The sequence below is a fragment of the Nelumbo nucifera genome, chromosome 2 (genome assembly GCF_055504915.1).
Source record: "Nelumbo nucifera cultivar China Antique chromosome 2, China Antique-T2T, whole genome shotgun sequence".
Taxonomy (NCBI): Eukaryota; Viridiplantae; Streptophyta; class Magnoliopsida; order Proteales; family Nelumbonaceae; genus Nelumbo; species Nelumbo nucifera.
Genome location: NC_142650.1, coordinates 83,309,945 through 83,335,231, shown reverse-complemented (window position 1 = coordinate 83,335,231; position 25,287 = coordinate 83,309,945). Strand labels below are relative to the sequence as shown.

The 25,287-nt window shown below is 40.1% G+C and overlaps 1 protein-coding gene across 1 annotated transcript in view; it reads right to left on the bottom strand.

The window, feature by feature from the left end:
* Positions 1-1,030: 1,030 nt before the first annotated feature.
* Positions 1,031-25,287, bottom strand: part of LOC104590635 (Cyclophilin-like peptidyl-prolyl cis-trans isomerase family protein) — a 60,810-nt gene continuing 36,553 nt past the window's right edge. The window contains exons 4-7 of the mRNA XM_010249352.3: positions 25,162-25,254; positions 24,432-24,464; positions 1,392-1,448; positions 1,031-1,217 (exon numbers count right to left, since the gene is read on the bottom strand). Of these exons, the coding sequence (XP_010247654.1) occupies positions 1,107-1,217; positions 1,392-1,448; positions 24,432-24,464; positions 25,162-25,254 (294 nt within the window). The 3' untranslated portion in view covers positions 1,031-1,106. The remainder of the gene's footprint in view (positions 1,218-1,391; positions 1,449-24,431; positions 24,465-25,161; positions 25,255-25,287) is intronic.

The following is a 25,287-nucleotide window of genomic DNA, read 5'->3' as shown; positions in this document are numbered from 1 at the left end:
TTAATTATTGACTAAATTTAGTTTTGTCTTGAATCAACACACTTCACTTAACATAAATCCAAATCAATCTCACCCAAGTCCGATTCAGTTCAACGCAGTCTGACCCGATCAAACATATACTGATTTGGGTCAACTCGAATTTAAAATAGACCTCAAACGGGGTGGCTTGGTATCGCTTGCTTTGCCCAGTTTGGGTCATTCGGTCCAACCATTATTCACACAAGCTGATCCAGGTCGACCCAAAGCCGAAGCAAGTCAAACCGGGTGAAGTCTAAACCCTAAACCACCCCACTTGCTTTGCCCGGTTCGAATCATTGGTTCAACTCGATACAACCTGACCCGAATCCGACCTGGGTCAACAATGCTAGCTAACCTATATCCTTTGGAGCCTCTGGCTTGGGACCGACCTAAAACCAACTCGACCCGATCTGACCGAAGTGTCCAGTCCAACCGGGGTCTGGCCCGACCGAGTTGAACTGGCCTGATCGGGTGTGGCCCCGACTAGACTGAATCCGATCTGTTCGGGTCTGGTCCGACCGGTTCCAATTCGATCGGGACCTAGTCTGGTCGGACGGGTCCAGATCTAAACGATTCAACCACTCTTGATGTGATTAGCTCAAAGACAATCCAATTAGATAGTTCAAGTTGGTCTGACCAGTTTGAACCTAAGTGGTTCGTCAAATCCAGAATCCGAACATAGTTAAATGGCTTTGCTACTTATGTAAAAATAATGCATGTAATGTGATTTGAAGCTTCACCACTTGTGTAAATAACTATTATTACCACTAAGCTATAACCAACTTATTTATTAGAATGGAGTTTAGTTTTTGGTTTTAAGTACATAAATATAAGATTAATGGGTTTGGGCAGATTGGATTGGGTTAAAGCAGGTTTGGGTTGAACCCAACCCATTTAATTTTAAATAATTGGGTCATTAACGGGTTGGCGGGTTAAATGGGTTGTGTTGAAACTCAACCCAAACCAAACCCAACCCAACCCGCCCAATTGCCACCACTATTTGGGACTCATCTTTCTATTAAAGATAATGGACAGGAAAATAGATATAATAACAGTACACTTATACAGTTGTTTTGGTGTCAAGCCTTTTACATTTCCCCACATTCAGCTATAACACAGGCAAGCTTAGGCCGGTTGTTAGGTCCAGTTGCCACGTTCTCTATCTTCCTCACAACCAGGAGACCTTCCCCAAGCACTCTCTGCAAGTGCAAGCAACCACGATATCAGTAGTTAGGATGGTGAAAAATAAAAACCATTCAGACATGCTATAGAGCCTGTATTACATACCACCAAGTGCTATGAAGACTGCTTTTTCTGGCAAATATAGTAATCAGATAGATAGAAGCCAAAAGAAGTAAAGTTGAGAAACATACCCCAAAGACAACATGCTTATTATCAAGCCAATCACATTTCGAGCATGTTATAAAGAACTACAAACAGGAAAAGATATAAAATTCTGATTAGAATGCAGGAACAAATATAAAAAGTGCAGCCCAGTGCACAAGGCTCCCCTGCTAATGCAGTGTCTGGGGAGGGACAGTGAGGGAACAAATATCAAAGAACAATTTTTTCTTGAATGGTACACCAAATAATAAAATTAGAGGACATTACCCTTCTTTTTAATTTCTTTGAAGTTGTTGATGAGATGGCCGCCCACTTAAGGGCAGATTTGTAATTAATCCTACTTAAGTTAGATTAATAAAAGATTAGTGAGAGAGGAGAGAACATCATCAAACTCACTTCTCCTTTCTCTTCTTCACAATCTTCTTCTTCTTTTCTGTTGTATTCCTCTTTTCCTTCATTTCTATTGCTGTAATCAGAAATTAATTTCAGATTTAGAGGACAGAATCACATCTTAGTATCAGAGCAGCCCTTCCTCCATTTTTGTTGTCCTTATTTTCCCATACACCCTTCGATTAGAAGAGTGTATGAAGAGATAAGTTTATGATTGATCAGAGGATATTTTGCCTAGTTGGTAGAGGGTTTGGAGAGTCAAAATCTGGCTGTAGATCACCAAGAAGTGAAGCTGTTGTTTTTCGCCCAAAACCCTAGCTGGCTAGAGAGATTTTCAGTTATAGGTTAAAGAGAAGGATTGGGTCTGGTGCTCAAGGCTTGGAGGTTCCTTTTGATCTCCAAAAAGGGGTGGTTGAGGCCAGAAGAAGTTTGGAGAACTCTGGTAGGAATGACTTCTTCTCCCTTTCTCTCAGGTAGTCGGGTGTAATGAAACCCTAGATTTTGAACCTTCAGGTTCTGGACTGTCCTCAATTAGGTTCATAAAGACAAAAACTTATTTTTTGAATTTTGCTTGGTCAATGGAGCAATCTGGAAGTGAGATGAAGCAAATTTCAGTATTTGGGGTTGGTCCAACAGATTCTTTTTTGACTGGTGTGACTACAATTAAACTCCAGATGGAACAAATTACCTAGCTTGGGCATAGTCTATACGGATTTATGTTTGCAGTAGAGGTAAACCGGGTATCTCACAAGTAGTAAGGAGAAACCTACAGAGACTTATTCTACATATGAAAACTGGATGCAAGAGAACTACATAGTGATGGGATGGTTAGTCAATTCTATGCAGTCTCACATAAGTCAGTGTTAGAGTTGGTCAGATGAAGGTAGATTAGTCTTTTCATTATGATTAAGTTATATGATGATGTGGCAATTTTGGTTTTACTTTTGCAGTTCACTTGTCCCATACTTGAGTAGGGGCAGTTTTGACCTTGTACTCTAATTACAATATAATACAGATTATGGTCGACTAGTAGGGTTTACACTCTCTAGTTCGACAGCTACCTCTCCTACTTCTCTCTCTCTTTCTTTCTATCAAAACAGGACTAGTTCAAACCACTAAAACATGGTATCAAAGCGCTAAACAAAGGAGAAGGCTGCGGCTTCAAGTATTATGACCTGCGATCTCTCCTCTTTTCTACTTCTCTGGGCTGTGCAATCTAAGGTACACACCTAAGTGGCTGCGGCAATAGTTTTTTTCCCTAGGACTGCCGCAGTCCTTATTACAGGAGGTGTTAGGAAGGTGCGACAGACCTACAATATCAGTTTTAATACTACTGTCACCATGAGTGACACCCAAGTAGTCGTGTGTGGTGGTGTTTGTAGTGTTGACCCTCTATTGAACAGTTTCAAGAGGGTTCTTGGTGGTTGTTTGAGTTACAATCATGGTGATTAGTTATCAGTTACCAGTAGTGGTGTGAAAAGAAAAAAAAATTGGGCTGAAAGAGTGGCCAAATGTGTCTGAATGGTAGGTAGTTTACATCAAGTTTGTTGATTGTGGCTGGTTGAGAGACCGTTATAAGTGATTTGGAGACTGCTGTAGTGTTGAGTTGCAGAAGTATTTGTTTGGTGGCTGATGATTCAGAATTAGAAATAGTTTTGGGGGACACAATGGCAGCAACTGGAGATGGTGGTAGTGATCAGAAATCTGGTGTGATGATCCCTTCAGACAATATAGGTGTGCAAATGACTTCAATTAAACTTAATGGGAAAAATTATGTGCCATGAGCCAAGTCAGTGGAAGTTTTTCTCAAGGCATGAGGAAGGTGAAACATGTGAAGGAAGATAATGTTAGACAGTTTTGCCCTTAGCTCCAATCAGATTGATGTACTTATTGACATTTATTGTAAATAAATAAAGTACATAATTAATTCATGTTATTATGGTGTGTTTCTATGTAATACTCTTAAACTGGACAATTATGAGATTCGTGTTAGTTTATAATCTTCACAGCCGTTAGATAGACCTAGGAGGTTTATCTCGCCAAGACTGACACAGATGTGCTACCAAGAAGGTTGGGATGGCTTGTCTCAGCTGCCAGGGTGAGACCTGAAGCACATGTAGTGCGGGTTTGATTGAAACTCTGAACCAGACCATTTTCCAGTTATGCCCTGGACCTTGGAGACAGATGGACAAAACTAGAAAATTACACCTAACCCCTAGACTAGATTTTGGTACTGCACTAGGTGTTGGATTAGCTGTCTTTGATATGCCAATCAGTGAGATCCTTAGCGGGGGGTCAAAACCTGGTTATGTTGGGGCAGTTTGAGAATTCACCTGAGTGGGTGAATTTATTAAATCAGAAAATGTTTATTAAATTTTATAATATATCATATTCTACATTTAATATAAAAAATCAGAATAAATTTATTAAATTTTATACTAAATCATAATTTATTATAAGTTTAGTATTAAAAATCATAATAAATTCATTAAGTTTTATAAGAAATCAGAATTTATCATAATCTTAATACTACAAAAATGAGAAACAGTTTATTAAATTTATAATAAAACATAATTTATTATAACTTTAATATTTAAAATTAGAATAAATGTATTTCTATTTACTAGTGTGAAATAAGTATATTAGAATTTATAATAAATCAGAATTAAAAATAAGAAAAGAAAATATCAGATAACCTTGTAAAAACATCAAAATGCATAATAAATCAGTAAATCGTCATTTACTAATTTGTTATTGATCTTACTTTCTTAGCTTTATATAATGGTTGGGAATAAGATAATAGTCTATAAATGTGTATTAATGCTTATTTTATCATTTTACAAAATATCATTGCATATTTCCACATTTCATAATATTTCCACAATGTCTCTAATTTTTACAATATTTCCCCTCAACATTTCCGACATATGTCCTATATTTTGGTAAGAGACATTTCCATCGACATCGACATTTTAAACCTTGGCTGGACCCAGGGACCATTTAGTATAAATGTTAGGCCTACTAAGAGTCCATACTGATGGGCTCAGGGCTTCACTGTCTTCAGCAGTGAATTCGGCCAGGCCTTGTAACAGAGGCTAGGCTGAACCCATATGACTTGTGGAGATCAATACTAGGGTTCCACACCATACAAAGAGAGTTAAACTTGCCAGCATTTAAAAGGGAAAGTGAGCCATATGACTTAATGGGCCTAAAGCCCATTTCAAACTAGGTTTAATTAGATTAATTAAAAAGGGGCGAATCTGGTTTATAATCTGATTAGGATCAGCACTACGATAAAATAAGTCTTATCCACTTGAGAGTCCAGAGTCCAAATACAGATTTGGATTAACAAACTCCTTCCTAATTGGATTAGGAAGCTGATCCTAAAAGGGTTATAACTAAGGGGGCAAATTCCTCAATAGGTAAATTCTTCTTCTGTAGTTTTCTCCCTCAGCTCTTGCCGCCCCTACCCAGTTTAATCTTCATTCTTGGAACTGATCAAAATTAGATCTTGATATTGTTTCTTGCTAGAAGAAGCAATCTGAAGTCGTGCTCACATCCTGTGTGATTCTTGCTAAAGAGTTAGGGTTCTTGTTGAAGAACCTCCTTGCTAATCCTTTCTCACCATAAGATGTGTCATCTTCAGTGGATGTGGGTTTTGGTGACCTCTTTGAGCGTGAATACCTACGTTGGGAGCTACTTGTGTGGATTTCATATCAAGTATATCCCTCTCCCTCTTTTGGTTTCAGATCTGGTCCGTTTTGTTTCAAGAACGAACCTTGAAAATGTAGTTTTTCTAAAAACAAGGAATACGCTTCCTGGATAGGAGAAGGAAATTTTTGAAATTTGGCCCAACCATCCTGCATGGTTCGGCCATCCATATGATGGTTCTCCCATCCCTTCAATAGTATCAGAGCCATGGTTTAAATCTTGAACCAAATCAGACCTAATTTGAACCTGCACAAATGGGCAGAATCGGTTCTACCTGATTTGTGCAGATTAATGCTTTTCTGAGAATTCAGTTCTCAATAATGGGGCGTATAATCTGAAAATTAATTTTTTACTATTCTGATTTAATTAGGGAATGGTTCTGTGATTATTTCGTGGACGTGTGGGTTGTATGTGTGATGGAGATCGAAATCTTTAATGGCGCCAAGATTTGCGCACCCTGCATTTTCTATTATATTATTTTGGTCTGTAAATAATTTTTCTTTTATTTTCTAGACAAAATGTATAGGATTTGATCTGATGCAATTAATAGAAAATTAAGGTTTTCTATTTTTTTTAAATTGGAAGAAGTGTTGGTTCGCATGGAGGAGAAGACATTTCGCAAATACAAGATCTGCAATCTGCGATTTGAAGATATTGAATGTTAGGTACCTGCCTAACTCAGGGCTCTTCGAGGGGCCAACCTCCTGAATTCTTGGAAGAAGAGAGAGGAAAAGAGAGAGAGAGAGAGAGAGAGTTTAATGCCGAAACAATCAATGTCCTATTCCCTTCCCTGCTCTACTACTTATAGTTTTACAGTCTTGATTATTACAGTTTTTACAAGGAAGTTGTTACAAGTGGATGGTTAGTTGTGCTGACGTGGCCTCCTCTTGTAAAACTGCTTAACTGCCTTCTGTTGGTCTGTTCCAGCAGTCTTGACAATCCCCCCTTCCTTTAGAGCAACCTTGCCCTCAAGGTCTAATGTAGGAAAATTAGATTGCAGATCTAAATAGGATTCCCAAGTTGCATCCTCTTCCGGAAGGTTAGACCAAACAACTAATGCCTCTTGTATGACTCTGCCTCCCCGGCGCACCCATATGAAATCAATGATGCGGGTTGGCTCAGTCTGCACTTGTCCTTCTTCTGAAAATATGGGAAGGGTCGCACTTGTAATGACTCTTGACTTCAGCCCCTTCTTCAGTAAGGAGATATGGAATACAGGGTGCAGTTTGGATGTTGCCGGGAGGTCCAGTTTGTAGGCCACTGATCCTAATCTCTCCAGGATTTTAATGGGCCAAAATAGCGCGGGCTGAGTTTGTTCCACTGTCGGCTTGCAACCGAAATCTGCCTGAAGGGTTGTAATTTGAGAAACACCCAATCACCTACTTCATATTGGACATTCTTGTGGTGTTTATCATAGGTGTGCTTCATCCATTGCTATGCCTGCAAGAGATGATGTCCCAGTTCCCTTAGCACCTCATCCCGTTGCATTAGCTGTTCTTCAACGGCCACTACTGTGGTGGTTCCTTTTTCATAAGGAAGTAGAGGGGGAGGGTCCTGACCATATAAAGCTCTGAAGGGTGTCATCCCCACGGCACTATGGAAAGTGGTGTTGTACCACCGTTCGGCCCAGTGGATCCATTTCACCCATTGTCTTGGTCGATCTCCCACAAAGCATCTCAGATATGTTTCGAGACTCTTGTTAATCGCCTCTGTCTGTCCATCAGATTGGGGGTGGTAGCTAGTTGACTTGAATAGTTTACCCCGTATAGGCGGAAAAGCTCAGCCCGGAAACGGCTCATAAAGACAGGGTCCCTGTCTAATACAATTGAGCTAGGGAGCCCATGTAGGCGCATAATTTCCCGGAGGAATAATTCAGCAACTGTGGGTGCTGTAAATGGGTGTGATAGAGGTAGGAAATGACTGTATTTTGTCAGTCTATCTACTACCACAAGGATAACTGTTTTGTCGGCAAAAATAGGCAATCCTGTGATGAAATCCATTGATATATCATCCCAGACTTGGGTTGGTATTAGGAGTGGTTGCAAGAGGCTTGCTGGTGTTGTAGTGGCTGACTTGTTTTGTTGGCATACTGCACAATTTCCAATGAAATTGTGTGGCGATGCGCTTTTGTGTTTGTAGGATGCCTGAGTGGCCACCCGTGGGTGAGGCATGGAATAATTCCAATGTTAGACAGTTGTATGCCCTTAGCTCCAATCAGAATGATGTACATTATGAATTTATTGTAAACGAATAAAGTACATATTTGATTCATGTTCCTATGGTGTGTTTCTATGTAATACCCTTAAACTGGACACTTATGAGACTCGTGTTAGTTTAGAATGTTCACAGCCGTTGGACAAGTCTGGGGAGATTTATCCTGCCATGGCTAACACTGGTGTGTTGCCAAATGTTGGGGTGGCCTGTCTCAGCCGCCAGGGTGAGACCCAAGGCACATGAAGTGTAGGATTAATTGAATCTTTGAACCGGACCAGATTTCCAGTATTGCCCTAGACCTTGGAGATTGATGGGCAAAAACTGGAAAGTTACACCTAACCCCTAAACTCGATTATGATACTGCACTAGGTATCGGATTGGGCTGTCTTTGATATGCCAATCAGTGAGATCCTTAGCGGGGGTCAAAACCTGGGTATGTTGGGACAGTCTGAGAATTCATCTTAGTGGGTGATCATAGTGACAGGATCAGCCCATTTGTCGGACAAAGGTAATGATCGGGAATGCACTCTCTCTGATGGAAACCAAGACTGCCGGCAACCAATTTCAATCGTTGAGATTTGTTTTGCAAAATAATATTTTATATGAGATATAAAAGTATATATATTATGGTTTCCAAACGTTTGCAAAAGGTTTTAATTCCCGGGATCCATGTGAGCAGAGAGTGCAACATTGTTCCTTGCAACCGAGGGAGAGGTCCTCTCTTGTCGGGCAGTGCTTGATCATTATGGGCTGAGAGGTTAAGTGTAAGACCATTGAGGGTAATACCTGATGGGCTAATCTTGCATCTGCCCACAGTCCCTGGGTGTTACAAGGTGGCTTAGTCTAGGGACCACTTAGGGTAAGTGTTGGGCCCATAGAGCCCATGTGATGGGTTTCAGGGGGTGCACTGTCCATAACAGTGTATTCGGCCAGGCCTTGTAACAAAGGCTAGGCTGAACCCATGTGGCTGATGTGTAGATCAATGTTTGGGTCCCACGCCATACAAGGAAGCCCAACTGGGCAGTAGTTTGGAAGGCTAAGTGAGCACATAACCTTATTGGGCCTAAAGCCCATTTCGAACTGGGCTGATTTGATCAGTTAAATAAGGGGCGAATTCTGAGATTAGATTAGCAGATAGGATTGGGTCTTAACCCTATCCACTCAGAGAGTCCAGATCTGAATGTGATTCAGATATGGAAACCTCCTAATAGGATTAGGAAGGGGCTGATCTAATCTGCAGATAAGATAAGGGTTTACCCTTATCACTTAAAGGGAATTCTGATCCAAATATGATTTGGATCAGCAACTCCCAATGGGATTAGGAGCTGATCCCTTTAAGCTTATAAAAGGAAGAGGGGGCGGCAGCCTTTAGAAGATATGCATATTCACATCCTCTTCAGAGCTGAAATCACAGAAGAGAGAATTCAGCATCACTGCGCTAAATCTCTCTTGCCGCCTCCTTCCTGCCGCCGCCATATCTACCAGTTCGATCTCCTCTTGCCAGTAGGAGTGATCAAGATTGGATCTTGATATCAGTCCTTTGTGAAAGGGCTAATTGGAAGTAGTGTTCATGTGCCGTCTAGTTAATTCTTGCGAAGGATCCGGTTCTTGTGAAGAACGTTGTTGATTCTGCTCCATCCTGCACTGCGCCATCTTCAGTGGGAGCAGTTTTTGGTTCCTTCCTTGGGCGTGAACACCTCCATTGGGAGATACTATTTCTCCGTATCAGGTATATCCCTCTCTTACTGTTTTTGTTCAGATCTCGTTCGGTTCTTGGTTCAAGATTGATCCTTGAAAAATATGATTTTTCTAAAATAGGGAATCGTATTCCCAGTAGGATGGAGAGAAATTTTTGAAATTCGCCCATTCTATTCCGCAAGATTCAGGCGTCCATACGATGGATATCTCATCCCTTCATCCAAGAGCTTTCTGAGATGAGCGGAGGCTACTGGGATTTCCAGGCGTCCTTTGAAGAAGAGTAGATCATTCTTAATTGTGTACCCGAGGTGCAGTGAGGGATTTGCCAATACTTGGGCCTTCAACTGCTGTAACTCCTTATGGGATTGGGCTTCTTTTCGCAATAGATCCAAAAGTGGAGAAGTTGGGGAAGATACTAGTAACTGAAATGACTGTGGGTGCCGTGAGAGGGCATTCGCCACTCGGTTAGGAGTCCCTGCTTTGTATTCAATTCTGTAGTCGTACCCCAGTAGCTTGGATATCCAGCGTTGCTGTTCCGGGGATAGAACTAATTGATCCAATAAGAACTTCAGACTTTGATGGTCGGTCTGAATTGTGAACCGTCTACCGATCAAGTAGGATTGCCAACGTTGGACTGCTAAGACTATTGTTATTAATTCTCGCTCATAAACTGATTTGGCCCACTTTTGTGATGTTAAGGCCTTGCTGAAAAATGCTAGTGGTCGCCCCTCTTGCATGAGAACAGCCCCAACGCCTTGACCCGAGGCATCACACTCAATGATGAAATCTTTTGTGAAATCGGGCAGTGCTAATGTTGGAAGGCTCGCAACTGCCTGTTTCAATTGCTCAAAAGCTTGTTGGGCCTGGTTTGACTAGTTAAAAGCGTCTTGTTTCAGCAATTGGGTCAATGGGGTAGCTATTAGGCCGTAGTTTTTGATGAAGCGGCGGTAGTACACGAACAGTCCCAAGAAGGCCCTCAATTCTTTCACACATTTGGGTTGCAACCAGCCCAGTATACTGGAGATTTTATCTAGGTCATCCGCTACAATCCCCTTTTCTACAACATGTCCCAAGTAGTGAACTTGGTTTTGTCCAAAGGAGCACTTGGACTCTTTAGCGAATAGCTGGTGGGCATCAAGTGTTGCATGGGTGACATGTAGATGGTTCAGATGTTCCTCCCAATTGGGGCTGTAGACCAATATGTTGTCAAAGAAAACAAGGATGAACTTACGTAAATATGGCCGGAATATGCCATTCATCAAGGCTTGAAATGTGGCTAGAGCATTGGTCAGCCCAAATGGCATGACCCGGAACTCATAGTGGCCATCATGTGTCCTGAAAGCCGTTTTGTGAACATCCTCCCTATGTACCCTTATTTGATGATACCCAGCTCGTAAATCCAGTTTTGAGAATATGGTGGCTTGACTGAGTTCATCAAGCAGCTCATCAATGACTGGTATCGGGAATCGGTCTTTAATGGTGATGCTGTTAAGGGCTCTGTAATCAATACAAAACTGCCACGTCCCATCCTTTTTCTTGACTAATAATAATGGTGACGAGAATGGGCTGTGATTGGGCTGTATTATCCCTTGCTTAAGCATATCTTGAACTTGCTTCTCGATTTCAAATTTCTGAAAGTAAGGGTATCGGTAGGGTCTTACATTGGTCGGGGCTGATCCCGGCATGAGGGTAATGCGGTGGTCATGCTCCCGGCGTAGTGGCAGTCCTTGGGTTTCTTTGAACACGTTGCCATAGTGCTGAAGGAGTTGTTGTAGGCGGCTTTGGAAGTCTCTAGGCCCATCTGGGCTGCTGTTAGCTAAGGATGGCCTGGTCCAATTTGAGTCCATGTGCATGAATATGGGCTGATCTGGATCTCCTCTTTGCTTTGTCAGTGTTGCAAGACTGATGGGCCTTGGGCCCTTGCATGTTTGCCCTTGTAGATGGACTGTAGAGTTTTCTGATGTGAAGTCCATGGTGAGACGGGCCCAGTCGCAAACCACGGGTCCTAGCTGTCTTAACCATTGAATGCCTAGCACCACGTCCGCTCCACTGAGATGGAGAGGATATAGGTCCACCACAAACTGATGACCTTGAATCTTTAGTGGTAGGCCCATGCAAATGCTATTGCAAGATAGGTTGTTACCGTTGGCCACACGAACCGTAAAGGCCGTTGTGGGTTGAACAAGAAGTCCCATTTTATCCACCAAGACTTGAGTTATGAAGTTAAGGGAGCTGCCACTATCTATGAGGATTGACACTTGGCGTCCTAGGATCAGCCCTGCAACTCTCATTGTCTGAGGGGACGCAAGTCCCGTAAGGGCTTGTAAGGATATTTCAGGCGTGCCATTGGATTGTATTTCCCAACCTGGGTTAGACTCTCCGCAACCGGTGATGTCGTCTTCCTCTTCGGCATCTGTTTGGAGGAGAAACGCTTGTTGTTTCTTGCAGCGATGTCCCGGCCCAAATTTCACTTTGCAGTTATAGTAGAGACCTTTGTCTCTACGGGCTTAAATCTCTGCCCAGGTCAGCCGTTTGAAAGGAACCAGTGGGCCTGGGCCCAATACTCCTTTCTTGCTCCCTTCTTGCTCCGGGACCCCATGGTCGTTGCACCTTTCTTGCTCGACTGAACTTGTCCTCATACAATCTGGCTAGTGTTGTCGCACTGATGACCGAAGTGGGCTGCATCGCTTTCACTTCTAGTCGCAATTCCTCTTTTAGGTCGCTGACGAAGCTTCCCACCAATGCCTTCTCCGTCCACCCTTGGACTCTCACAGCTAGCCTTTCAAACTCCATCTGGTATTCTTTTACTGATCCCACCTGCCGCAGCTTTGCCAAATTTTCATCAAGATCTTCGAACCCAAATGATCCAAAACGGACAGTCATGGCGTCCGTGAAGTCTGCCCAGGTTTGACGAGGGTGCCCCCTTCTGTACCATTGAAACCAGAGGATAGCTTCCCCTTCAAGAGGGGCAAAAGCCAAAGCTACCCTATCTTGCCCCGGTGTTTCATGGTAATCGAAATACCTTTCGGCTCTGAGAATCCAGGGAGTTGGGTCACCGCCTAAGAAGATGGGGAAGTCGATTTTGGCTATTCTTGTTGCCGCCCCTGTTCTACGACTATTTTCATTGCTGCGCTCTTCTTGGCTTCCTCTGTTCCTCTGTCAGTGTTCGTTGCCCCCTACTCCAGTCGAAGGAGGAGAGCAGTGAAGCTTTCCTTCATTTCTTTGAGATCTGAAGACATTCGATGGATCTCTACCTCCATCTGATCCATTCGGGTGTCTATTGACGTGTTTCTTGTGTTGGTCATGCTGGCTCTAATACCAAATTGTTAGGAACCTGCCTAACTCAGGGCTCTTCGAGGGGCCAACCTCCTGAATTCTTGAAAGAAGAGAGAGGAAAAGAGAGAGAGAGAGAGTTTAATGCTGAAACAATCAATGTCTTATTCCCTTTCCTGCTCTACTACTTATAGTTTTACAATCTTGATTGTTATAGTTGTTACAAGGAAGTTGTTACAAGTGGATGGCAGTTGTTACAAGTGGATGGTTAGTTGTGTTGATGTGGCCTCCTCTTGTAAAACTGCTTAACTGCCTTCTGTTGGTCTGTTCCAGCAGTCTTGACATTGAATGTGCTACTTGCGATTAACCTTTGTTTTTGCAGGTTTGCAGATTGTCCAAGAACATCACACTACAACCCTTTGATTTATTTTCTTGCTGATTTTGATTGTCTTTTTCGGCTGTAATTAGTTTTCAGATCATGTTCTTGAAATTGCATATTGTTTTGGACACCAAACCCTAGGCCGAATTTGACCTAGGGGGCAGAGCCCCTATTTTAGTCCAACAAAATGATTCAAAAAACTTGGGGAAAAGATACAAAATGAAAGAGAAAAATGGGGAGTAACCACTGTTCTAAAGCAGGAAAAAGAGAACAAAACGAAGAGAAGGAAACTGATTAATTCACCTTACCTTAGAGAATTGTGTGGGAACGATGGAGAGTTGTTGTTCTCTCCTCTTCCTCGGTTTGATTCTTTTGTCAAAGTGAAACCCTCAAAGATTATTTTGTTTTTACTTTGCTCACAACAAAAACATGATAACATCCAACAGGTTTTATTATAATGTAGAGAATATTAATGTGGTCCTCACTATGTTTGTTATGTGGTCCCCACTACTGTTTGTTTATTTATGTTAGTGGTAGTTGGTAGTCATTTCTTATTTCTTTGCTTATGTAAGCAGTAGGGGTAATTCAGGTTTTTTCCCTTATTTTATTTATTAATATAAATAGCTGAGTGGGGCGACAATTCAAGTCATAACCCACACTCTTTTTGACTTCTTCTCTTCGTCTTCTTCTTTTCTTCCCTCATTCTCTCATTCTCGAACCTCTTTTTGTTTATTGTACATTATAACTAGGACTAATTGCAGTCCTACTAGACAACTTGGTATCAGAGCCAACCTAGGGCTTCTCATGTTGGTCTAATCAGGCTGACTACATGAGAACTTCCTAGGGTTGGAAGTTCCAGTAGAGATAAGACCATTGGCTGATTCTTGGAGGTTGCTAGAAGTGTGCAGCTGATGCCCAAGGGATCGTAGAGCCTTGGAGAGTGTCCAATGATTAGGAAGAATTAGAAGAAGGGAAGAAACCTCAATGTTAGGGTTTAGACCTTGGTTTGAAGGTGGCAACCAGACTTTTCTGAGTAAGTTGGTGTTTGTTCTTGAGATCGATCTTAAAAGAAATCCTTTTTGAATATTCTAGGAGGTGTGGCTTGGAGTTCTCTTTTTTTGTCCTGAGTTTTAGGGTTTCTTTCTTGACCTATGATCAGTTCTAGGATTAAAACCCTAAGTTTGTGACTGTTGCCAATTCTGGGACAATAGTTAGACCTGTTAAAGCATTCCAGACTAAGTGATATTGTTTTCTGGGAAACTAACAGACCTGTTTCAATATTTCTGGGTGGTTGCTGAACCTATTCCACCCTTCTAGGTCAGCTGTTAGCAAGTTCTGGGTGCAATTACACCTATTTCAGTATTAAAAAGGGTGTTTTTTGACCAATATCTTGAAAGGGGCTGACAGGAATGGAGTTTAAGAATCAAGGAGAAGGTATTTTGAGGGCTGGTGGTTCTGGTAACATGTCAAGTTTGACGGATCAAATTACTTGGAATGGGCCCAATCAGCCATGATGGCTATTGGGGGTAGAGGAAAACTGAACTATTTGTTGGGGGATGTGAAGGAACCAACTAAGGAGGACTCAACCAATGCCAAAAGGGTTCAGGAGAACTATTTGGTTATGACATGGTTGTGCAACTCCATGTAGCCTCACATCAGCCACAACTACTTGTGGGTAAAAATAGCTAAGGAAATTTGGGACATCATGAAAGAAACCTATTCCCAACCTCTTAATGTTGCTAGGGCCTATGAGCTGAAATGTGAAGTAAACAACCTTAAGAAAGGAGAAAAAACAGTCTCAGTTTACTTCACCTTGAAATCCTTGTGGCATGAAATTGACCACCTAGAGACAATTGATGGGAAAGTCAGAAGGATGCACAAAGTTATAGAAAACAAGTTGAAACTAATAGGGTGTTTGAATTCCTAGCCGGTCTAAATTCTGAATATGATATTGTGAGACAACTTCTCACAAGAGAAAGTGTGACCTTATCACAAGCCTACTCCTTAGTGCACAATGAAGAAAGTAGGACAAAGGTTATGTTGTAGCATCAACCTTTTGAATCAGCCTTGGCCACAATCAAACCAATGTTTGGGGGTGATAAAGAGAGGGAGCTAGTATGTAAACATTGTAAGAAACCAAAACATACTAAAGACACCTGTTGGAAGTTACATCCACACCTAGTTCCAATAAAGCTCTGAAACAAAAGGGGAAATGCCAAATATTGTTGTTACTACTAATGGTGCATCCTCATCGAGCACAAGAGCCACATCCCTAGACACCTTAGTTGCTGTCCGGACTGCTCAGACTCAGTTGGAGAGTGAAGTTGGCAAGTCAGCACCATTATCTCAGCCATCAATCACAACATTTGCTACTCCCACTTCAGCATTTGCTCATTCAGGTACACGGGCCTTAGCTTATCATGCCTCAGCCCAGGTAACGTTGAACCTTGTTGGGTGATAAATTCAGGTGCATCTGATCACATGATTAGCTTGTCCTCACTGTTTACTATCTATCACTTATCCTCTGGCAAAGACAAAGTGTCTATTGCTGATGGCTCTCTTGTTCCCATTTCTGGCAAGGGAGACATCAAATTGTCTAATGCCATTTCTTTGTCTTCAGTTTTACATGTTCCTAAACATAGTACTAATTTGCTTTTAGTCAATAGCATCACTAAAACCCAAAATTGTTCAGTGACATTTTTTCCTGATTGATGTGTTTTTCGGGATTTGGAGACAAGGTGATTGAGATTGGCCATGCGACGAATGGAATCTAACTGTTTGGAGGGAACTCTCATGGGGAAGATAGTGAAGTTGGAGGGAACTCACATGGTCCGATCACTTCTTGTGCACTCAGAGTTACCCACATCCTTTTGGGGTTACGCATTAGAGACTGCGATATACGTGCTGAATCGGGTTCCAACCAAATCGGTACCGAATACTCGATATGAACTTTGGACCAGAAAGAAGCCAAGTGTTAGACACTTGAAGATTTGGGTTGTCCAACACACGTTAAAAGAACGAGTGCGGACAAATTGGAATCCAAGACCAGCCGTTGCCTATTCATAAGCTACCCAAATGGATGTCAAACCTTAACAGTGGATGTCAAAACCTTTTCGCCGGTGGCCATGCTTAAATCCATTAGGATCCTGCTAGCTATAGCAATATACCATGACTATGAGATTTGGCAAATGGATGTCAAAACTGCGTTCCTGAATGGAAATCTTACTGAAGATATCTATATGCAACAACCGCAAGGTTTCATAGCTGCGGGTCAGGAACACATGGTATGTAAATTAAATAGATCCATATATGGACTTAAGCAAGCTTCTAGGAGTTGGAACATCTGGTTTGACTCTACTGTCAAAAAGTTTGACTTTGAGTAGAATCCGGATGAGTCCTGTGTTTATAGAAAGTCCAATGGGGACATTGTTACGTTCTTGGTTCTGTATGTAGACGACATTCTACTCATTGGGAATGATGTAAGAATGTTGACTACGGTGAAAGTATGACTTTCACAGCAATTCTCCATGAAAGATCTTGGAGAAGCCTCCTATATACTAGGTCTTCGACTCTATAGAGATAGATCGAAGAGGATATTAGGATTATCCCAATCTGCTTACATTGACAAAATTGTCAAGAGATACAGCATGGAGAACTCTAAGAAGGGAAATGTTCCTTTCAGGCACGGAGTCGCTCTCTCCAAGAAGATCTCCCAAGACTTCTGAGGAGATTGAGGGCATGAAGGACGTTCCCTATGCCTCAGCCGTAGGGAGCATCATGTATGCCATGCTGTGCACTCGTCCTGACATTGCTCAGGCAGTGAGTGTGGTAAGCAGATTCCAGGCCAACCTAGGGCAAGAGCACTGGACTGCTGTGAAAAATATACTTAAATACCTTCGAAGGACAAAAGAGTTTTGTCTAATATTCGATGGTAACTCACTACAGATCCAGGGGTATACTGATGCCGATTTCCAGTCGGATCCAGATGATAGAAAGTCTACATCTGGGTATGTTTTCACGATAGGATCGTGTGTTGTTTCCTGAAAGTCAGTAAACAGGGGTCCTAAGTAGCAAAAATAACAGCCCACAACCCAAGCCGATCACATTGTCGTGAGGCTGCCTTATGAATGAAGGTGTTCATTCTGGAATTTGGAATTTCGCACATCACCCATTCCACTGTTGTGTGACAACACTGGACCTACAGGAGACTGATGTTAAAAGGTAGCATCAGCGGAGAATGTGGCAGACCCATTGACTAAGCCACTGACACAGAAAGTGTTTATGAAACACGTGGAAAGTCTGGGACTCCGACTTATACCAGATTGGACCTAAGTGCAAGTGGGAGTTGTTAGATAGTGTATGCCCTTAGCTCCAATAAGATTGATGTACATTATAACATTTATTGTAAATGAATAAAGTACATATTTGATTCATGTTATTGAAGTGTGTTTCTGTGTAATACCCTTAAACTAGACGCATATTGGACTCGTGTTAGTTTAGAATCTTCACAGTCGTTGGGTAAGTCTAGGGAGATTTATCCTGCCAAGGCTAACACTGATGTGCCGCCAAATTGGTTGGGGTGGCTTGTCTCAGCTGCTAGGGTGAGACCTGAGGTACATGCAGTGTGGGTTTTCTTGAAACCCTGAACCGGACCGGAATTCTAGTATTGCCCTGGACCTTGGTGATTAGTGGGCAAAACTTGAATGTTACACCTGACCCCTAGACTCGATTATGATACTGCACTAGGTGTCGGATTTGGCTGTCTTTGATACGCCAATCAGTAGGATCCTTAGAAGGGGTCAAAACCTGTGTATGTTGGGACAGTCTGAGAATTCATCTGAGTGGGTGATCATAGTGACAGGATCAGCCCCTTTGTTAGACAAAGGTAATGATCGGAGATGCACTCTCTCTGATGGAAACCAAAACTGTCGGCAGTTGATTTCAATCGTTGAAATTTGTTTTTGCAAAATATATTTATATAAAGATATACATATATATATTACGGTTTCTAAACGTTTGCAAAAATGTTTTAATTCCCAGGATCCATGTGAGTAAAGAGTGCAACACTATTCCTTGCAACGGAGGGAGTGGTCCTCTCTTGTCGGGCAGTGTTTGATCATTATGGGCTGAGAGGTTAAGTGTAAGGCCATTGAGGGTTATACCTGATGGGCTAATCTTGCATCTGCCCACAATCCCTGGGTTTTTATAAGGTGGCTTAGCCCAGGGACCACTTAGTGTAAGTGTTGGGCCCATTAGGAGCCCATACGATGGGCTTCAGGGGGTTCACCGTCTTTTTAGTGAATTCTGCCAAGCCTTGTAACAGAGACTGGGCTGAACCCATGTGGCTGATGTGTAGATCAATGTTTGGGTCCCACGCCATACAAAGAAGCCCAACTGGGCAGTAGTTTGGAAAGCATTCTGAGCACTTAGACTTATTGGGCCTAAAGCCCATTTCGAACTGGCCTAATTTGATTAGTTAAATAAGGGGGCGGATCTGGGATTAGATAGGATAGGGTCTTATCCCTATCCACTCAGAGAGTCTAGATTCAAATAAGGATTTGAATCTGGAAACCTCTTGATAAGATTAAGAAAGAGCTGATCTAATCCGCAGATAAGATAAGGACTTATCCTTATCTCTTAAAAAACACTCCTTATCCAAATACAGATTTGGATTAGGAAACTCCTAATGAAATTAGGAGCTCTCTTTAAGGCTATAAAAGGAGGGGGGCGAACCATTCTTATCATCCCAGACCCATCCAAGAATTCAGAGATCAGATCTCAGATAACCAAGAGAGAAGACAGCTACGCCATCTTCTGCTCTTGCGTTCTCCTCTAGTTGCTGCCATACTGCCAGTTCGATCTCCATTGTAGGAGCGATCAAGAAGAGTCTTGATATCAATCTTTGGAGAAAGGCTGATCAAAAGTCGTGCTCACTGCCTCCATCGAATTCTTGCTGAAGAATTCAGTTCGTTGGACGGACCTTGCTGATTCTGCTCCACCATTCGCTGTGTCATCTTCAGCGGGAGCAGTCTTTGGAGTTTTTTCTTTGGGCGTGAACACCTTCGTTGGGAGATACTACATCTTCGTATCAGGTATATCCCTCTCCTACTGATTTTGTTCAGATCTGTTTCGGTTCTTGGTTCAAGATTGATCCTTGAAAAGCAGTTTTCTAAAACAGGGAATGTGATTCCCAGATGAGAGAGAAAATATTTGAAATTTCGCCCTACCTTCCTGTAGGTTTCGGCCATCCATATGATGGATCTCTCATCCCTTCAATATTATCTCTTATAGCCAATTCCTCATGGCCTTTGTTTCCGATGGATGTTAAAAATACCTTCCTCAATAGTGACTTGCAAGAAAAAGTGTACATGCAGTTGCCTCCTAGATTTTATAGTGTAGAAATAGGAAAGAAGGTTTGTCAGAAGAATAAGGCCTAATATGAACTGAAACAGTCTCCCAAAGCCTGGTTTGATAGATTTAGACAAGCTCTTGAGAAATTTGGCTATGTGCAAGCCCAGTCAGATCAGACTCTTTATTAAGAAGGTGGTTTCCTCCTTAACACTGTTTGTTGTATATGTGGATGATATCGTGGTGACAGGGAGTAATACCTATGAGACTGGCTCTCTGAAGCAACTCCTTCACCAAGAATTTGAGGTCAAAGACTTGGGAGAGCTACGATATTTCTTGGGTATTGAGGTAGCACGATCAATGCATGGGATTTTTGTTTTCCAAAGAAAGTATGTTATTGATTTGTTGGAAGAAATAGGGAAGTTAGGTGTTAAACCTGTTGACACACCTATTGAAAACAAAATCACAAGATCAGTGCAGAACATGGAGAGACCCAGAGCCCCTTGAAGATGAAGTTATGTTCCAACGGTTAGTTGGAAAACTTCTCTGTCTCATACGACCAGACATCAGTTATGCAATCAATGTTGTTGGCTAGTATATGCATTCTCCTAGAACTACTCACCTACTTGCAGTTGAGAGGATACTGGCATATTTGAAGAGATGTCCATGCAGAAGTGTACTATTCAAAGATAATGGTAACATGAAGATAAAAGTTTACACAGATGTTGATTGGGCTAGATGTGTTGATCATAAGAGGTCTACCTCTGGATATTATGCCTTTATAGGGGGGAATCTTGTTTCTTGGAGGATTAAGAAACAAAATGTTGTTGCTCGCTCCAGTGCTGAAGCTGAATATAGGTCCATGGCGAATGAAATCCCTATCTGAGGAGTTGGGTATTACTTATGAGAATCCCCTAATGTTGTTTTACATAATCAGGTTGCTATTAATATAGCCCATAATCCGGTACAACATGACGGGACTAAGCACATTGAAATGGACCGACACTTTATCAGAGAGAGTTGCTTCACAAGAAATGTGTCTTCCATATATCACCTCCAACATGCAACTTGCAGATCTCATCACAAAGACAGTTTCTAAGACAAAGTTAGAGGCAGAACTATGCAAGTTGGGAATGGCAAACATCTATTCCCAACTTGAGGGGGAGTGTAGAGAATATTAATGTGGTCCCCACTATGTTTGTTATGTGGTCCCCACTACTATTTGTTTATTTATGTTAGTGGTAGTTGGTAGTTAATTCAGGTTTTTCCCCTATTTTAATTATTAATATAGATAGTTAAGCGAGGCAACAATTCAAGTCATAATCCACTCTTTTTGACTTCTCTTTGTCTTCTCCTTTTCTTCTCTCATTCTCGAACTTCTTTTTGTTTATTATACATTATAACCAGGACTGATTGCAGTCCTACTAGGCAACTTATAAAAATTAAAACCAACCAATAAAATAGTATATATTTTATATCTATTTTTATTTAATAAATATTATGTATTATATGTGTTTCAGTCCCCTAAGCATGCGTCTAACATATATTTTCTTGGCGTTTAGGCGAAGCGCTCTTTGAAAAGTGCCTAGTTGCCTAGGCGCCTGCCAGGGTGTCACCTTGACAACTATGCTATTGTGCAAAAGTTTCATAAACTTATTCTTACCTAGTTTAACACTCGGATCAAAATATTCGATAATACCAAAGAATATTTTGAGAACTTTTCATCCTATTTTGATGCCTTTGGGGTTGTTCATTAGAATTATTGTTCTTACACACAGACTCCTATAGCTTAAACTCAAACAATCTCCTAGAACTTGGTTTGAGAGATTTCAAGTTGCCCTTGTTTATTTGTTAAGAGGAGTAATTCCTTGGTGACTATTTTGATTGTTTATGTTAATGACATTGTGGTTACTAGTAATGACATTGGGAGTTGTCAACTATTTCTTGGGAATTGAAGTTGTTAGATCTAAGGATCGTATCTTCATTTCTTAACACAAGTATGTCAATGATCTACTTGCAGAGACTGGAAAACTTAGTGTTAAACCGGCCTCCACCCTTATAGACTTAAACCACAAGCTTTCTGCTATTTGATGAATTGTTGTCCGATAGGGGAGTGTTCCAAAAACTGCTTGGGAAGTTATATCTTTGCACAACTCATCCAGATATTTCGTATGCAGTGAGTGTCATTAGTCAGTTCATGTATTCACCTAGAGATACACATTTAGTAGCTACAAAGAAGATTTTGTGTTATTTGAAAGGCACTCTAAGGAAAAAGGTATTTTGTTGGCAAGCTTGGGCATATGAAGTTGGAGACATACACTGATGCTGACTGGGCCAGATGTATTGATGATAGGGGATCCACCTTAAGATATTTATGCTTTGGTGGTAGGGAACATTGTCTCATGGAGGACTAAGTAGTCTATAGTAGCTAGATCTTAAACTAAAGTAGAGTTTAGGGTAATGGCACATGGAGTTTTAGAATTATTGTGGCTTAGATCACTTCTGGGAGAGTTGGGTATTTACTGTGAGAAGCCAATGATGCTATATTGTGACAACCAGACAACTATCAACATTACACATAATCCCGTCCAGCATGATAGAACTAAGCACATAGAGGTTGATCGACATTTTATACAAGAGAGTTTCTTCAAGGGAAGTTTGCTTGTTGTTCTGTTGGCTGATGTCTTAATCAAAGGTGCTCCAAAAGGAAAATTGATATACTATATAAGTAAGTTGGGCATGATTGATATCTATGATCAGTTTGAGAAGGAGTGTAGAGAGACTAGGCCGAATGGGCCTAGTACTTGTATTTTGTTAAGTAGTGTTCTTTTTATTCTTATTTTGTTAATAGGCCTTTTCTTTATGGGCATGTTAACTTCTTTTTAACTTCTTTTAAGTTATTGATGAATTGGCCGCCCACTTAAGGTTTACTTGTAATTAATCCTAATTAAGTTGGATTAATAAAAGATTAGTGAGAGAGGAGAGAACATCATTGAACTCTCTACTCCTTTCTCTCTGTTGTATTCTTCTTTTCTTTCTTCCTTTTTCTTGTTGTAATCAGAAATTAATATCAGATTTAAAGAATAGAATCACATCTAAGAGAGTTATTCCCTCTATAGAATCTATGATCTTGTTGCTAACTAAAATATAATGCAGTATATCACCTTTATATATATATATATATATATATATATATATATGAGCCAACAAATTTATCAACAATAATGTAGCCATCATTAGCATGGCATAGGGACCCTTATTGGTGGGTTGAGCTAGGTCAAGGCAGGTTTTGGTTGGGTTCTACCAATTAATTTGATTTAAACTAGAGAAACAACCCCCATACTAAGTACGGGGCTAGTATTCTGATTTTTTTTATTCGTGTATTCTAATAAATTTTGTTTGAAACCCATTTTTCATGTGATAAATTTAGATTATTATTTATTTGATAATTCTTATATATAAATTTTCTATTCAATTTAAGAGATTAAATTAAGTTTTATTTCTAAAGAATAACCCACTTTATGGATCCTACATTATTTGAAATGAGTTTTTACTTTTCCCTTTTTCTTTTTAGTGGAGGTAACGACCCAAGGAAGCTTTTGTTTGAAAGTGGGAGTAACCACTTCTGAGATGCTCTTTCTTGAGAAAAGATGCACTTGTCTGATATATACAAGGTTTCAAATTTCAACACTATACGCCCGATTCAGGGTGTATCATATCGTATCTTTCAAATTCTGATACAAGATACGGTGGAAAATCGATTGTATCATCTTTTTTCCACCGTATCGGGGAGTATATCAGGCGTATCAGTACGCTAAAAAAAAGATATGGGCAAAAAACAAAAATAAAAAATAAAAGGGAAAAGAAGGCATCTTTCCCTTGAAACTCTTTCACCCCCTAAATGACTCTAAAACTCCAAGTCTCATTCATAAAGTGCTAGATATGCAAAAAAAAAAACGCAAAAAAGCACGTGTGAATCATCAATGTTATTGAAATTTTTTTTTCAAGTTTTGAAAAATATTACAAAAGTAGGTAACTTTTTTCAAATTTTCATAATATCTTATGATTTTTCCCTTGAATGCTTGAAAATATTTAAATCTATGTTAATCTACACTAAATATGTCCAAAATCACTTTTTTATGTGTTATGAGTAAATTTATGGAAACTTTATGAAGAGATTTGGAAAAAAATATAAAATAACAAAAGAATTGAAAACGTACTTTTTTATCTACCTAGAAAGACTTATTATGTTTTAGATATATGGAAACTTCATATCCATAGAGCAATTGCAATTTCTTGTTCAATAAATTTTTTATATTTTTATATTTTTAGAAATAAAAATAATTAATAATTAATTATATTTTATGATCTAATCCAAGTATTGATTAGATTATAGATCTAGGGATGAGCTATCATATCAATAGAGTAGTTGAAATTTCTTCTTCAATAATATTTTTTTGAATATATTATATTATTTATTTTTTAGTTTTATATTTTTTGAAAATAAAAATTAATTATTAATTATATTTGCACTTAGAAATTGTGCAAATGCATGTTTTAAGGTTGGATAGGATAGTTAGGTTTTCCCATCCCCTAGAACTTAAGAACTACAATTTATAAATAATAGTTAAGCATAGGGTTTTTCAATAAAATTATAATTGACAATGATGTATTTCTTCAAAAGCAATTAAAATATATTAACTTAATGTATGTACACCTCTCATTGAGGCCTTATGTTTAGTGTCATTGATGTATTTTTATGATTTATTGAAGTATTTATAATGTTTCCATGCATATCTATGTGTATCTTAATTTTTTCTCCAATACACGTGTATCCAAGGCATATCCCGATACGTCTCTTAAAATTGCCTTTCCGATACACTTAGCGTTTTCGATAATACTTTGAATCTTGGTCATTAATGGGTTAATAGGTCTGATGGATGGGTTGAAGGCTTGAAGCTCAACCATACCCAAGCAACCCAATTGCCACCACTATTGTGGAAGTACAGGCACAGAATCAAATTAAATACATTTAATCATCCATTTAAAGTATTACCTGACAACCATTAGTATTTGGTCCGCTATTTGCCTGCAATAAGACGAGGGAAACAATATCAATTCATCTACCAGTCCTGGAAATAGGTGCTGCAACACTGTAATGACTCCAATTTTCCGGAAATAAATTATAACATACTAAAGTACAATAAGAAAAGTACGAGCTGTTTTCTTTTTGTTTTCTTATATTATTTCTCTTTTTCCTAGTAGAACATAATGATGTTCTTCCCTGCCTCTAGCATTAAACATCTTATTCACCAGGAAATTACATTAAGCTCCATTTGTTTCAATGCAAAAGGAGCAGATATTTCAGACTAAATTATGTCAGCCTTGTGAGAACTATACTACTACATGGGAAACATAGTGACTGCATTAAGAATTCAACTATCTTCCTTATTTATCAATTTCAGGAAACCTGTAAAAAGGTCCCAAAATATCAAAGGTAAACATGCTTAAATTGATAGACATATTGAGTTTTCACATGACTCCACATTAGATTCATCTAGCTACCATTAAAATATAAAAAGCATGGGAATATTCCATGAATGTAAATGTAAACAATTTATGTGAATTTGATTAAAAAAGAAGAAAAAAAACTGGAAAGCAACTGCTTAAACAAATGAAGAAAATGAAAATAGACCAACATTTTAACACATCCAGACTTAATTGAGAGCCCCCTCTCCAACCCGCCCCTTTTCTTTGTAATGAGTTTAGAGAGGCAAAACATGTACCATTGACAACAGGCCAGGACCAGTGTGTTTTGCAATGAAGTTTTCATCTTCAAACTTACTTCCATAAATTGATACACACCCACTACCATCTCCCTGCAAAACAATAAAAACTGTTAAATGGCAGGG